The 16,831-nt window shown below is 45.9% G+C and overlaps 1 protein-coding gene across 11 annotated transcripts in view; it reads left to right on the forward strand.

The window, feature by feature from the left end:
• LOC133354772 (voltage-dependent P/Q-type calcium channel subunit alpha-1A-like) overlaps positions 1 to 16,831 on the forward strand; it is a 200,697-nt gene that overhangs the window by 145,458 nt on the left and 38,408 nt on the right. For all 11 annotated transcript variants that reach the window (XM_061571878.1, XM_061571881.1, XM_061571885.1 and 8 more), the window contains 9 exons: positions 21 to 127; positions 2,119 to 2,215; positions 6,255 to 6,415; positions 7,412 to 7,552; positions 8,065 to 8,266; positions 9,410 to 9,574; positions 12,177 to 12,287; positions 13,063 to 13,146; positions 16,488 to 16,604. In XM_061571878.1, coding sequence (XP_061427862.1) covers positions 21 to 127; positions 2,119 to 2,215; positions 6,255 to 6,415; positions 7,412 to 7,552; positions 8,065 to 8,266; positions 9,410 to 9,574; positions 12,177 to 12,287; positions 13,063 to 13,146; positions 16,488 to 16,604 — 1,185 coding nt within the window. The remainder of the gene's footprint in view (positions 1 to 20; positions 128 to 2,118; positions 2,216 to 6,254; positions 6,416 to 7,411; positions 7,553 to 8,064; positions 8,267 to 9,409; positions 9,575 to 12,176; positions 12,288 to 13,062; positions 13,147 to 16,487; positions 16,605 to 16,831) is intronic.

The raw sequence follows: 16,831 nt of genomic DNA on the forward strand, positions 1-16,831 counted from the left end.
TGCAACGCCGTGCTTGGCAGATGATCGACTTGGGCCTGGTCTTCCACCCCGGAGCCTACTTCCGCGACCTGTGGAACATCTTGGACTTCATTGTTGTCAGTGGTGCTCTGATGGCATACGTCTTCTCGTGAGTAGTTTGCGGACACACTTGCACAACAGACGCGGGGTTTTTTTTTGCCGTAGTGTAACAAATATAAAAACACCACGTTTATTGGAGAGTATTGTGAGTGCACCTGCCGTGTTAGCCAACCGTGTAACGTGACCGTGTTTACAGGTAGGTTGGGTGGGGTGGGGTTGGGGGATATACAAAAAACTCAGGGGGGAACACATGTCACAGTCAATGCTAAACAAACTTTAAAGAAATATTCAATGCCCAACAGAATTACAAGCTATGCTGTCTGCTTTTGTATGTCCTGTGTGTTCCGCTCTAGCTCCCACCCTCCTGTGTTTATGAGTACATGGCTGTATTATGACTGCATGTGGTTATCGGTGTTCACCGAAAAGGTGAACTTTGGAGAGTTCCTGCCACTGGTGGTGATTATTATTGGACCAGCATTTATAACTTGACTGTGAGAATTCAGAAGGGGGGCTGAGCCCACCCCCCAACTCCTGCCTGATGCAAGGCATCGTTGAGGCATAATGACCTCAAAATAAATGTGTTTAATGGGGAGAAAATATTAGCAAAACGAATACTTGGACGATAGTTTGTGTTTGTCCCTATGTAACGCTTACAAATACTTGTAATGTGTGCTCTTTGGGTCTTTCGGTAATGTGCCTTTGACATTGAGAAGCAGTGCCACCCAGAATTTGGAGGGTGGAATAAAAACGGCCCATTTACTCTGGGTCTAACACATAGAGGGGCCCCAAAATGGGCCATTTGTTTTGTTTAACACCAACGAATAATGGAGGCCCCACGTGGCATTCTGCCCCAGGTGTCCAGTCCTGGGCCTGTCGAGAAGATGAGTATCCGCGTGCTCCGTGCGTGTGAGTGGGGAGCGGTGGCGTAGCAGTTAGCGTGCTGTACTACGAACCCGGAGACCCGAATTCGATTCCCGCTCATGGCCAACACCAGTGACGATTATCTGAAACGGTACTGGGCCTTCCATAAGTCGACTCAGCCTCAAATGAGTACCTGGTGTGGTGTGTAAGCATCGGCACTCGGGAGAGGAGTAGGTCGAGCATGGTGCTGGCCACCCACCCCCTCGTGTATCGTTCAGGCCTTCATAGGTTCTCGCTTAATAGCACTTGCCCCAACAGTCTGTTAAGGCTATACGGGCGAATCTTTGTCTTTGTTTTGTGTGAGTGAAAGATGTGATGTGTTTTCTGTTTTCTTTTTAGCTTTCCCCCTAACGCCTTCGTGTTATTTTTTCTTCTGCTTCAAATCCAACGTCCCCTTGATTTTCACTCACCTCGAAAACACAACACAGGACTCCCGCAGGGTAAATGTCCACGGAGCCACCCGCACGGCACCACCCCTCCTCTTCACCTCCGAACCTCTCCACCCCTGCACGGCAGAACTCCTAGCATGCCCGGAGGCACCCACAAAAAAAAGAATGTGCATTACTCACGTAGAGATATGCTCCCTTGCATGTGGCACCGGATGCACAGAGAGAGAGAGAGAGAAAAAGCCATAACGAAGGGAATTATAAAGAGCTACTTGCAACAGAAACTTTCGCCCCTCTGACTTGCCCGAACCTGACGCCACAGGCACCATCGAGGCCGTTCTTGTTCACGTGCCACTTTGTAGCACCCCCCCCCCCCCCCCCCGCTGTTTTGGTCTTGTCACGCAGAGCGTGAGTCCGAATTTCCGAATCAAAGTGGAAGGACGCTCCCTATGGTTTCAGATTGGGGCGAGTCAAAGCATGATGGCTGCAGAAGACAGACGAAGGCGTGGAACCCCCACCGCCCTTCGCGCCCCCTCCCTCCCACCGCCCTCCCCCCCCCCATCCAAATATTAATAATTTGAGCGATGGCGAGAAGAACAGTTGCCTCAAGTGCATGTGGTGCAACTGTTCTCGGCTGTGATACAGCTCCTCATTATCTCTCATTATCTCACTTCCCTGTGGCAACGTGTGTGTGTGTGTGCACGTGTGTGCGTTTGTCCGTCGCTACCTCCAGCAACAAGGGAGGCAAGGACCTTAATACGATCAAGTCCCTCAGGGTTTTGCGTGTGCTGAGGCCCCTGAAGACCATCAAACGTCTCCCGAAGCTGAAGGTATGACCGCCGTCGTCTTTCATGCATTGATTTCTGACCCGCCCCCTACTGGACGTCTGTGAAAAGAGCTTCATAGCTCATCGGACTACTCCAGGATAAATAGAGATTCAGATTTTTTTTCTTCCTCCATAATTGCGGAAATATTTAATGTATATCACTACAGTACTGTAATTGTTGATTAGCTATACTCGCCATATTCTATGTGATATCTATATATAAAATAATCATCCTCACAATACATGGGCCGATCACCAATAGGTGTCCACTGCACATTTCGTAACTGATTTCCACTTTCCTCTGTCTTGTGCCAATATTCTCAAGTAGTGGCTACATCTTTCTGGCACCGATCTCTTATGTCGTCATCATCAAGCCATTCTCTGTTCGGTCTTCCTCTCTTTCCGATTCCTTCCATTTTCCCGAACAAGAACACACTTTACGTTTTTCTGTTGTTGTCCATCCTACATGTGTGCCCAAATAGTGCCAGTTTCCTTCTCATCAATGCCTTCTTCTATGCACAACCTTTTTTATTACTTATACATTGGTCACTCTTTGGGCCCAGCTTAGATGCAGTATCCTTCTGTAGCAATACATTTCTAGTGCCAATATCGCATCTCAATCAGTTATTTGTCTGTGTCCAATATATATAATATATTATATATAAATTGCAATCGTAAATAAAATGGCCAAGCATGGATGACCTGAATCCTCATTAGAATTAGTTCTCCACCACTCAAGCATCTTCAGATGCAATGCCCATAAAGGGACTCCTCAACATGCGGACATTCGACTTACAAACTTTCAGAGACACGAAGCAACCTGTCCGTATGTCCAGTTGCCTGTTTGGACCGAGAGTAGTAAGTTCAACTGCCGAGCAATAGGTAGCGATGGCGGCATCTACAACTGCAGAACATGAAGAACCATTGGCATCTTCACCGACAGGAGATTACACAACTTTTAAAGACATTCCCCGTGTTAAGTGTACATGCCGTACAACACGTTTGGAGAAAAGTTTGACTTACGAACACATCGACTTACGAACAGACCTGTGGTACCTAACTCGTTTGTAAGTAGAGAAATCCTTGTACTCTAACCGCCCCTCTTAAAAAGACTCACGATGTATATATACACTACAACGATTGTGCGATTGTCACGATGGGTTCAAGTGGCTTCCCAAGTGGGTGGTGGAATGGCAAGGCGATTGAGATAAAAGAAGCAGATTAATATGCATATGCTCTCTGTCCTGAATGACAAGAAGCGTATGAAAGTCAGCTCTGACAAAGTCCTAACTTTGAGCATTAATGAGTAAACACTGAGATTAATTTACACCAGTGCTAAGTGCTGAGACCTCTGGAACCTCACTCGTTCGTAAGTAGAGGAGTACCTGTACTTTGACCGCTGTGTGGCACCACTTACAATGCGATGAGCGTAACTCAGGGGTCGGAAAAACCTGCGGCTCCAGAGCCGCGTGCGGCCCTTTAACCCTCTCCCATTGCGGTGGCGTATGCGTACACATCACCAAGCGTAACCGGAAGTTAAACGCCATTGCGGGGAGGGCACGTGGCACAGCTTGGCGCCAGCTATCACAGAGAGTGGCGGTCGTGTCGCTACAGTTGAATGTCTTTAAAAACAATGGCCCTACTGCGCCTCTTTAAATAGAATTAACTCTAGCCGCTCGCGCGTTCCGAGATTCGGGATAGCCACCCTGCAACTTGCGGATGGCTCGGAGCAGGAAAGGGTTAAGGACTGCTCCGTGAGGTTATCTATTAAGGACCACCATCTCTTATTCACATGCATTGGGGCTCTTGAAATATTAAGGATCTTCTTTTTTTACCGAATTTGTAGAAAAAATGGCTCTCGTTATTTTGGTTGCTGACCCCCTGGTCTATATGATTGCAATACTCCAGCTGCGAGAAGCTCTCAATTCTAAAACTGCGGCTCTTCTTGTTATTCAGTTTTCTGACTCCAGGTGTAGCTCATCATCAATACCACATCCCTTGTTCCTTCGAGTGAAATGAGATCATTACTTGGGAACGGTGACGTCGTGGTGAGCACACTGCGCAAAGACCCCAGTGACCCGAGTTTGATTCCTGGCCACGGCAGACATCGGTGGCGAGCGATATTTGAATCAATCCAGAAAATTTCGATTGGTAAAATCACCCTTAAATGAGTACTTGGTGTGTAACCATCATCACTGGGGCCAGGTGTGGTGCTGACCAGACCACCTCTGGATACGCAGTGTCAGCCTTAATAGGTGCTCACTAACAGTGGTTCCCCCAACATGGAAGCCATATGAGGTATCTGTGTGTGCTGATTTCATGTGTGTGCGTGTGCGTGGTTTGGATCACATAGCCACGTGTCTATGCTTTGTTCATTTGCCCTTCTTGCTCCACTTCACTGGAACAAACTCCCACTGCAACACATCAAACAGTCACCTTCACTAACCTGCTTCCGTTCCTGCATTACAACAACCCCAAATATCTTGTCCCCTAGCCTATCCTGCTACTGCTACTCCCTGCCCCTGAGCTACAACCAGGCATATCCCAACCCCTATCACTATTCCTACTCCTATCACTACCCTTACCCCTATCACTACCCTTACCCCTATCACTCCTCCTACCCCTATCACTACTCCTACCCCAATCAATACCCTTACCCCTATCACTACACCTATCACTACCCCTATCACTACCCCTATCACTACCCCTATCACTACCCCTATCACTACCCCTATCACTATCCCTACCCCTATCACTACCCTTACCCCTATCACTACTCCTACCCCTATCACTACTACCCTAATCAATACCCTTACCCCTATCACTACACCTATCACTACCCCTATCACTATCCCTACCCCTATCACTACCCTTAGCCCGATCACTACCCCTATCACAACGACAATCCATATTACTACGGAAATCCCTATTACTACACCCATCACGACCCCAACGCCTATCACTACCCCAACCCTATCACAACCCCAACCCCTATCACTACCTCTACTGCTATCACTACCTCTGCCCCTATCACTACCCAAACTCCTGCTTAACCACTCCCACCTGGTCTCATGTCACCATAACTACACCACCACTCTGAATAACAACCCCACTCACTCTCAACCACAATCAGATCGTGTACAATTGTATAATTGCTGTAAAACGCCTTGGAATAAGGCACTATGTAAATTTAGATAAGACACGTGTAATACGTCTCTTTTTACCTGGCTCTCCGACGTGGTAAGGTCGGTATCACGTGATGTTCGGCACGGTGTCCGACGTTTTTGCTGTACATCCTGCTGGGGGACGGGGGGGGACGCGTCGCAGAGCTGCGCGGCGCAACCACGAAAGCATTAAATTTGCATAATTTGAATGATCAACATTAACCCCTCCTCCCTCTGGCACATGATTGGCTCACAAGTAACGACATCACATCTATCCCTCTATTTAAGACCGAAACAGCAGGAGGATTTCTCCACAACTCTGGCTGCCACCTGATGATGCTGGTTGTAATTACTGGCAAAACGTCGTACTCGGAATTGTTACTGTTGTGGGTTTACTCTCTAACACACAGGTGTGCTGAAGTAGTAAATTATTAGCATATTGTGTTTACGTGACAAACCTTACTAATTGGCTCTGTCAGGTGCTGGCGGGTTTATCGACACATTTATATTCCCGCGATCTAACTGAAAAAAACCTCTATTATGGATACTATTCTGGCAAATCGCCCGATGATGCTGGATGTAATTACCAGCAAAACGGTGTACTCAAGTTGTAAATGTTGTGGATTTATTCTGCAACACACCGGTGGGCTGAAGTAGTAACTAATTGGCGCGTTTTGTTTACGTGACAAACCTTACAGTCTGTGTCGGGTGGATGGAGGGTTACGATAAATGTATACTTACATTATCTAACCAAAAAACTTTATGAATGGATAATATCGGTCGCATTAACAACCAAAGAAAAAAAATCTATTCAGTTGCACGTCTCTTTCCTTCACCCTCCTCCTGCCCTTCTGCTGCTGCTCTCTCCTCCCCGCGCAGGCCGTGTTCGACTGCGTGGTGAACTCCCTGAAGAACGTCCTCAACATCCTCATCGTCTACATGCTCTTCATGTTCATCTTCGCCGTCATCGCCGTGCAGCTCTTCAAGGGGAAGTTCTTCTACTGCACCGACAACTCGAAGGCCCTGGAGAAGGAGTGCAGGTGAAGCAAGTGGCAGTGACGTCACCACGGCGCTTGTGCCATGCTAGATGCACGATGAGGCCACGTGAATTGTCAGAGGCCCGCTGGCAGGAAGTCATGGAATAGACCCAGGTGCCATGGATTGACTGACTTAAGATGGCTGGCAGATGCGCCAACTGTGCTCCCCACTATGCCAACTTGCTGCATTTTAGCTGTCCGGCGCTCCGCTCGTTTTTGAGAGCGTCGCTCTTCTGCCCTCCGTTGTTGCTGGAGGTCGATTGTCTCCAACTCCCCAGCAGCATCCTTCACGAACCTCCTACACAGAGGCCAATCTAGCATTGACACCACCAACACTACCATCACCACACAGAGAGGCACTAATGATGATTGCATGTCTGCTCTTTATGCCACTGCCAGCAGATTTAAATTTCTCATTGGGCCTCTGTGTGTGTCTATGGTTATCTATGTGAGTCTGTGGGTCTCCATATGGGTGGATTTCTGCTTGAGATATTGGAAGTCTGAATATAATCCAGGGAGTCATTAAAACAGTGTCACCTGACCCATCTTCGTATGTCAAGACATCATAGAAACAATCAATCAGATGTACACTAGATGTTAACCTATATACAGCATTCATTCGTTATTCATGAACTTGCTATTCGCGATTTTAGGTATCCGCTAATCACATCTGGAACTCTACGCGACTGCATTGAGAGAGAGAAAGAAACTGATGAGATGAAGTGATGACAGATAAAGGGACGAGAGAGAATGTAATGCGAGAGTGTGATGCGAGAAAGTGATGAGATACAGTGATGAGAGATAAAGAGATGAGAGAGAGCTAACTTCTTGAAGCTTTAGAAGCATCTGCAGACGTTGTGCTGTGCAATATCTATAGGCCAATATCATTATCCACGACGTTTTACTATTCACGAGAATCTCCAGAGCGTGTATCCCTAGCGAATAACGATGGAATTCTGAACGTGAACGAATTAAAAGTTTATTCTAACTCCTCTCCAGTGGCTACTACCTGCTCTATGGAAAGGACAACGCGGTCAAGGCGGAGAGGCGCGAGTGGAAGAAGTTCCCTTTCCACTACGACAACGTGCTGTGGGCCCTTCTCACCCTCTTCACGGTGTCCACTGGTGAAGGCTGGCCAGAGTGGGTGCCCGTTTTAAAACGCACACCCCACAGCAGGCACGGGGGGGGGGGGGGGGGGCTCTCCGGAGCCTCCCTCTGGCACAGAGAACCTCGCACTGGCAGTGACGTGAAGGACTGCACCTTCACCGGCTACAATGTAGTAACTGTATAATGTTTGGAACCTCATTTGCCAGTAAAAATATGATAATTGTTTTTTTACCCTTCTATCTGGCAACAAAACTGACACCTTTTTACAAGGAGTCATGTTTGCATAGACCACAATACCTGCAGTCATAATGCAAACAAAACACCCATGTGAGACTAGGCTCTAATGAAAGCTGTCTCGGGTGTGGACCAATCAACTTCAAGGACAGTGCACATTATCAGAGTTATGTTTTTTTGTTTGCATTATGACTGCAGGTATTGTGGTCTATGCAAACATGACTCCTTGTAAAAAGGTGTCAGTTTTGTTTCCAGATAGAAGGGTAAAAAACCAATTATTGTATAATGTTTTTTTAAATTTGTCTGTGCAGAGTTCTCAGGCACTCGGTGGAGGCGACCTATGAAGAGCAAGGCCCCAGCCCCGGCTATCGCATGGAGATGTCTATTTTCTACGTGGTCTACTTTGTCGTTTTCCCATTTTTCTTCGTGAACATCTTCGTGGCCTTGATCATCATCACATTCCAAGAGCAAGGAGACAAAGTCATGTCCGAGTACAGCTTGGAGAAAAATGAGGTTGGTGGTGCACCGGTGTTCGTGGTGGAGCCGTTGCCACGGTGGACTGGTTCGCATGCACAGTTAATTACAATCCAGAGGTCGCCGCTTCTATTCTATCTCCTGACGTGGCACTTGAAACATTGGGTGAAGTTTCTTCAATTCACCCATCTCTCCACTATCCCTGTACACCAAGCAGTATAGGACGAGATGGTATCTCCCTCACCAAGTATGCAGGAGGTCATGGCTTTGATCCCGACCTTGACCCCTGCTGTATATTTGGAGTTTGCATGTTCTCCCCGAGATCACGTGGAGTATTTGGCTGATATTAATTTCCACACGATGATAAGCCGCCTTCGTTGAGCTGTCATTTGTGGCCAGGTCACTTCTGAATAGGAGCTGTATAGCTCAGCGGGCCTTACCTGGTAAAATCAAATAGCGTTTTATAGTTTAGTATAAATGAGTGCACCACAGTTAGTCGATCGGCAGGTTGGTAGGGTGTGGTGGGGTAAAGTGTGTGCTTATTTCTAAGTTTTCTGGCCAGCGTAGAAGAGTAAGCCAAATACCCTCCAAACATGTGTCCACGAATGCCACAATGAGCCCAGGGACTTTTTTTCAGGATCCTACGTTGGTTTTTAATTCTGAGATAATACAGCCACTTTATAAGTACAACTTTAAACTATAAAAAAACATATATTTTCTATTTTACCATGTAGGGCTCTACTGAGCCTATATTTTTCAAAAGCGACCTGGCCACAAATGATAGCTCAACGAAGTGGCTTATCATGTGGAAATGTATCTCAGCCAAATAATGAGTGCTTATACACTCACTAAGAAAAGAGAAGAGCTCTGTGAATATGCCTCTAGTGGAGGCCCTGCCACAAGCAAGTGGGGTGAGCATGCAATTGCAGGGCTGAACCTTTATCTTTTTTTGCCCTCACTATATGACTCGACTTAAAGCTTTACATTTATTTATTCACCCAATTGCTGTCCAGATTTGAACGCAGGGATCTTGGTGGTGCTGACTCATTGCTCAAACCCTGGCACCGCGGGTCATCTCCGAACGCACTAATGCATTGCGATTAAACGCCAACCCCACTCTCGCTTTCCTCCCATTTACCGATGCCTTCGCACTCCTGTCCCTCGTGCGTCCTATTCTCGCAGAGGGCATGCATCGACTTTGTGGTGAGCGCCAAGCCGCTGACGCGCTACATGCCCCAGAACAGGAACACCTTCCAGTACCGCATGTGGAAGTTCGTGGTGTCCCCGCCATTCGAGTACTTCATCATGGCCATGATCGCGCTCAACACCATCGTCCTCATGATGAAGGTATCTCTACCCCTATCACGACCCCAACCTCCAACCCTCCCACCCGTTCCCTTCGTGCCAGCCGTGGGTCTGGGTGGGGTGACTGGGTGGGTTGCATCATGGAGGCTGGGAGCCACTCTAGAGAGGGCCTGCGATCCGTAGCTGCAGTGGTGGCGGCACTAAATGCCAATTTTCTTGCTGTACAAACCGAGCCACGCCGGAGTTGTTTCCAAACGAGCGCAGCACGGGTCAGGAGGTGCCCAGGTTGTTCTTCCATTGCAGGACACGAGCCGTGCCACTGATGTCACACTCATTGAGCGAGTTGAGTCGCATGGAGATGACGTGGCGATGCTGTGTCACCTGCGAACTTGACTGATGCCACACGCAGTGAACGCATTGTTAGCCCTGACCCTGCTTGGCCTGAACCAGATTTAGACGTCTCGTGAGGCCAGCATGCCACCGTTTTTGGTTCCGGCTTAGCATGAAAAATAGCCAATAGAAAACCAGCAGTACTGTGAGGACCATACAATGTTCGGATTTGCCAATGTAAATGAGGTATATGAGACCGTGAACACACGGAGACGCTAACTGAAGATTGGAGCTGTGGATATGTATATAATGATGCCTTATTTAATTGATTTATTGTTGTGCTAGCAGAACGTGCATTAGAAATGTGCGTGCGAGACTCGGTTATTTATGATCTATGGAAATTACATGCAAATGTTATGCTCTTGTTACATTTAGGCTAATGGACGGAACAAATTGTATTAGACAAAAGAAAATTATATACAATGCAAATGAGATTTTAAAATTAGACAAAAATGAATCTGTCCTTGAATTGAATTGCAACCCTGAATCTTGACAATTCATGAAATCAGTTGCGATTTCGGGGTTAATTGACATGCACGCACACGCATAGCCAAGCACTGGTGGCCTGCGCCTGTAATCCAGCACTGCGGAGGCTGCGAGGGTTGTTGGAGCACATAAACGTTGTGGCATTCTAGCAGGAACCATACCCTGGCTTGCCATGAGAACGCAGACCAGCAACATGTTTGACTGACCTCTATCGTTCCATCTGTGTGGGATAGTGTTGCCCCCCCTCACATGTGTAGGTGTTCTTCAGGCTGCTGCGGCTTCCTCCCACGTGTAAACACTTATTAATTGGCTGAAAACATCTTCATATATAGAGGACCCGCAGAGCTTGGGCAATTGTTGATGCCACCTTTCCACCTGGCTGCCTTCCCGCTTATCTGTGTGATTCCTCACATTACTGAGTCATTCTCTCTTTTTACGAAATTATTATTTATCGTTTGTAGCCAGGACACCTAGCGCCTGGCCTTGAAGAGTCTGTTTGGGACCTATGGGCTTGTGTCATATTTGCCATTGAGTCAATTAAAAGTTTCAGTGTGGGGTTTTCTTGAAATATTTAAAACATGTATTTTTAAGTGGCAGATTGTGGCTCTATTTTGGTGGAGAGGGTGACACATTTCATCATGGGTTTTGCAGTTTTTAGGTGACACTTTCACGAAACGAAATGGATAATTAATTTGCAGTGACATCAAATCTTGTACTGATGCTGGCTATTTCCAGACCAGTGTTCCTCAAAAAAATAGTGCAACCACCGATTTCATGACATCCTTCCCGTCGCATTCTGAATACTCTCATAAACCACCTTCCCTGCATCACACCTCCGCCACAAGCTGTCATTGCGCATAGCTTTGCGTTTGCATCATTTTGGTTTTCCCTGTCATTCTCTCGCTGCTATCGTGGTCACCATTCGCAAGAACTTTGCTCGTTGACTCCTCAACCCAATGTTGAGAATTCAGACGATCGGACCGAACGCTCCGTCTCAACCCATACAGTTCTGTGTTTAACCCCCATGGTGCAGGTCACAACACTGCTCTTCTCTCGCATATAGCCCGACTTTTAAATCCCTCTCATTGTCTCTCTTTTCTCTACCTTTTCTTACAACCGTCATAAATTCAAGAAACGTATTAAATATAATGAATTCTGCCTTCTGCCCACTGCGCGTCTTGGACCTTTGGACCTGTGCTCGGTAATTGTGATATTAAAAAGAAAATTGTGCTCAAATTTTGATTTAAAGCTTTCGTGATTGCAGGCTGTCGGACGCTGTCTTTCCGATAGCCCTGTTCTTCACCTGAGGATGGCTGCTTGCGTTGTGGCCGAAACGTCATTTGAATTGCATTTTATTATGTTTTATTTTTATTATTTTATTATTTCCCTTCTACGTGACTTTTCCGAAAGAACCAAGAAAACGAATTGTGCTCCCCCCCCCCTTGGTTCCCCTTCTTCCCCTGTCCCTCTCTTTCTCCCAATATGTTAGTTATCTTTCTCCCTTAACCATTTTCTCCTCCCCATATATGAGCATTCACGTCCCCGTTAGTGGTTCCCCACCTGGGTGGAGCAGTGTGGCCAATTCTCCCCCACTTCATTAAGCCCTGTCATACCGAACTCGGGGGATGCTGTTTGCGGATATTGTGTCCCCCCCCTCCCTCCGTTCTGTGATCAGCGCTTCGTATCGGGCTCTCTTTGAGTTGTAACAAAAATATATATTGTGCTCATTGGTATAGTTGTATGTGCAGCGTTTTGTTCCCTCTTGCAGTACCACGAAGCTTCACCTGAGTACGAGAAAATTCTGCGCAACCTCAACATCATCTTCACCGTGCTGTTCTTTCTGGAGTGCAAACTGAAGATTGTCGCGTTTGGAATTCTGGTACGCTCCCCCGCACGGTATGCTAACGGGATGATGGATTATGCACGGCGTGTTATCATCGGTTAAAAGCGCTGTGCTCACAATTGACAGGTTGTGAGCTCAAAATCGTGGTCTCTGCGCAACTTTAGCCTATCACTCCAATGCTGCAGGGAGTCCATTAATAAGTAGGGCTTAATTTCAGCCGGAGTGGTCCAGCGCTGAGCTCTAGAAAATATTTTCGAGTCATGTTGGGGGTTAGTGGGGGTGGGGGGCTATAGAAAATATTCCATGAGAATTATAGATTTGAAGCTTTCGTGACTGCAAGGATTCATACTCTTAGTTTTTTCGGTAAAGTCACGTAGGCAAAACATGAAATTAAAATTAATAAAAGTAATAATAGAAATACAATAATAATAGTAAATAAATAAATATGCCTTCCACTTCTGCTTATTATTTATTTATTATTATTGCATTTATATTATTATTTTTATTAATTTTAATTTCATTTTTTACCTACGTGACTTTGCCGAAAAAACTAAGAGTATATATTCCATGAGAACTCAAGCCCTGAATAGTCGTCATGCCATGGACAATCAGCTTCCCACCATCGGCATGTGGAATACCCACCACTGGTCCCAAGCTGCCAATGGAGATCAGCGCTGTGCAATTGTACATTTCAGCAGGGAGGCACTTTGACCTTAACGCCAAGTGTTTTTTCGTTGCTTCAATAAGCAGAACATGTTGATTTTTTTTTGTAATAGTACCTTTGTAAGTCGATGCTTGTTTGTCTCCACAGAACTATTTTCGGGATGCTTGGAACGTGTTCGATTTCGTTACTGTGCTGGGAAGCATCACAGACATTCTCGTCACGGAGCTTGGGGTAAGTTTGTCCATATTCGAATATCAGTCGATCACACATTTATGTTTGTCGATTACTCAATTTTGACTTTAAACTTTCGTGACTACAGGAATTCATATTATTTGGTTCTTTCGTTAAAGTCACGTAGATAGAAAAAATAAAAGTAAATAAAATAAAACGATGACGTTTCGATCACAACACAAGCAATCGTCATCGGGAGGACAAAGGGGGAAGGCCAATCAATTTCAAGGACAGTGCATACATTATCAGAGTTGTGTTTTTGTTTGCATTCCAACCGCAGGTATTGTGGTATATGCAAACATGACTCCTTGTAAAAAAAGGCGTCAGTTTTGTTGCCAGATAAATGGGTAAAAAAACAATTATCATATTTTTCTACTGGCAAAGGAGATTCCAATGGTGTCATCACGTTGATATTCATTTTATACTTGTCTTTAATAATGGAGACCCGTGAAGACATTTTTTATGTTTTTATCACGATTCATTTTTCCATCATTGTCCTGGATACAAATTGACCACTGCCATGGAAATGCGGAAACAGCATCCACCGCTGCTTTTGGGCCACGAACAGAAATGAGTGCCACACCATTGCTCTCATGAACCGGGAATCTTTAGACTTGCATTTTTGAAATAATGGGTTTGATTTCGGCACACGATGGGCTATTCCTGTCATTGCAATTGGACCTCAAAACAGCCGCTTTTAGCGCAAACGGAGTGCTCTGCTAATTCTCCCACCTAAGTTTCTGAGTGGCGGTGCGAATCGAACGATCAATTCTCTGCAAAGCATCTACAGCGGTGACCGTGCGGAGGATCGGCTGGCTCTGCCCCCAACCATACTCTTACCCCCCCTCCGACCCTGCCTTCAAATTTTATGAATCGCTGACTTCAACTCATTTTGATGTTCGTTCGCACCATCCGATTGACTCGATGCGTGCTCTTGAAGTGTGTGTGCGCGCGCGCGCACGTGCATGCGTGCGTCTCTGCGCGTGTGCGTTTGTCTCCATCTTCTTCCCCCCCCTCACCACTCCACACATCCACCCGACGCATCGTCAATCCTGACCACGTCCTGCCCTGTCCCCCTGCCTTCCCTCTCCTCCATCTTCCATGCCATTGCCACGCCATCTCCCATAAAGAGCCCAGGCCCGGTTAGTTTTGCATGCACACGGCACGGTCCTTTTCTGACGCGAGCACGCGAGTCACATGGCTTGACACACACGGTGGCTGTGGTTTTATTTCCCACCCGCCCTACTCCCCCGCCCCGTTGAGTCGGTGCCACACACGTTCATGTTCGTGCCTCAATTAGCACGGTTCACTACGTACGGTGCGAAATAAAGTCTACATACGCACATGCATATTCACGCCACACTTTCTTCTCATCTGTACGTCGTGGTTTTTTGTGTCCCTCTTCATTGTGGCGCAGACTGCGGTGGTTTGATTGCGGTTACAAAAATATCTAGTTTTTTTAATCGTTATTTTTGTAAATATGTAGAGATATACTTTGACTTGAATTGTGAACAGCTCTCCGTGTATGCATACCATGTGCACGGTCACACACGTTTTCTTTGGTGTCCCTTAACCACATCTAAATATTATGTGGGGTATCTTCGCCGTATCTAAAAATGTTGTGGGTGTTTCTCAGCCATTTTGTATGTTATGCTGCGGCATATCTCATAGCCGCATCTAAAAAAAGGTTACAGTGGCTCTGCCATAACCCATATATGTAAATATTCTATAAACATTTAATTACATTTTGCGAGAAAGTCAAATGTATTTCTCAGCAGGCGCGTTCAGTTATAATGTTACTGTCCCTCCCCCGCACCTCGAATTAGCATGAATGGCTACGTACGGTGCGAAAATAAGCTCAACATACATACATCGTGTATTATACAGAACACGTGACATTTCCAACGCTGAACAATACGTAGCAGGTGTCATGACAAGTGTTAAAGCAAACAAACAAAAATCCACTGAGAAATGTGGAGAGATGTGGTGGCAGCGGTTTATAAATACTGGGCCAAGAGATCAAACAGCAATTAGGACAAAAAGCACTTGTGGCAAAAATGCTGCTTGGTATTTGGTCGAAGAGTGGCATTGATGTACAATTTTAATTGTGAATGCACAGCATATTCCTGCATAACGGTCTTTAAATCGCTTGACCGGTCCATAGACCCTTTTCTGTCTTTATATATTCTAGATTACAAGATGTTAATTGCAGTGGCTTCATAGCATTGCTGATTATTATAATTGTTGCATTCATTTAGCGGACGAGTGTCAGTGTTGGACAGTAGCCTTGAGCAGTTCTCGTGCTGCAAGGCAGTGACTGGGTTACTTGCCATGCACAACACAAGCGATCGTCATCTTACCTCCACCTTAATATCAGAAACATGACGTACTAGTTTTCAGCTCGTAATCGTGTGGCGTCCGATATGGTGTGGCCAACGTTTCTCTCCACGTGTACGGGAGCTTCTTTCCGTAACTGAATTCCACTTCTTCTTGGTTCTTTCGGTAAAGTCACGTAGAAGGGAAATTATAAAATAATAAAAATAAAACATAATAAAATAATTCTCACGACGTTTCGTCCTCAGGTGAAGAACAGGTCTGTCGTGAAGACACCTGCTACGTATTGTTCAGCGTTTTCCCGACAGACCTGTTCTTCACCTGAGGACGAAACGTCGTGAGAATTATTTTATTATGTTTTATTTTTATTATTTTATTATTTCCCTTCTACGTGACTTTACCGAAAGAACCATGAAGATGAATCCCTGCAGTCACGAAAGCTTTAAATCGAAAAATGAATTCCACTTCCTGAATTAATAAATTCAATTCCTGACGAAAGCTCCCGGCGTGGGCACGCACAACGAAACGTCGGACATCCTGCCGAACAACGGGCGGTGCAACCTTGAGAGCACTCCGGAGAGCCATAAATTGTCGCGCGGACGAGAGATTCGCGTCAGACTGTTGAACTTTTATCGTTGAAAAGTCTGCGATGAAAAAGTATGCTTTTAAATTGAGATCTTTGGATTTAGATTTGAAGCTTTCGTGACTTGCAGGAATCCATACTCTTTGGTTCTTTCGGTGAAGTCACGTGGGTATAAAATAAAATAAATCACGACGTTTCGATTGCAACACAAGCAATCATCATCAGGTGGGAAAATCACACCTGATGATGATTGCTTGTGTTGCAATCGAAACGTCGTGATTTATTTTATTTTATACCTACGTGACTTTACCGAAAGAACCAAAGAGCATCTTTGAATTTCCATGAATGGCGTGCGTCGTTGTGCCATGGCCTTCGCCGTTGGCAAGTCTCTTATGTTCCAGGCATTTTTCCTTGCTCCTTACAGAAAAACTTCATCAACCTAAGCTTCTTAAGGCTTTTCCGGGCAGCACGTTTGATAAAACTCCTACGCCAGGGCTACACCATCCGCATCCTCCTCTGGACGTTCCTGCAGTCGTTCAAGGTACAGCCCAGATGCTTATATATACATATATATTGATTATCATTATTCTAATCACCATTGCTAAGCACCAACCCAAAGGCCCGAGATGTCAAGCAACCTGCAACAAACAACCCCGTTGAAGTTTACAAGAGATGAGGTAATGTTTGAAGAGTGTGGGGAGGCCAGATGACGGGAGAGGGAATTCCGGAGTGGAGCAGTGGGAGCAAAGGAGCTGATAGAGAAGTGAG

The sequence above is a fragment of the Lethenteron reissneri genome, chromosome 48, assembly GCF_015708825.2.
Source record: "Lethenteron reissneri isolate LAM-NWPU_2019-01 chromosome 48, ASM1570882v1, whole genome shotgun sequence".
Lineage (NCBI taxonomy): Eukaryota > Metazoa > Chordata > Hyperoartia > Petromyzontiformes > Petromyzontidae > Lethenteron > Lethenteron reissneri.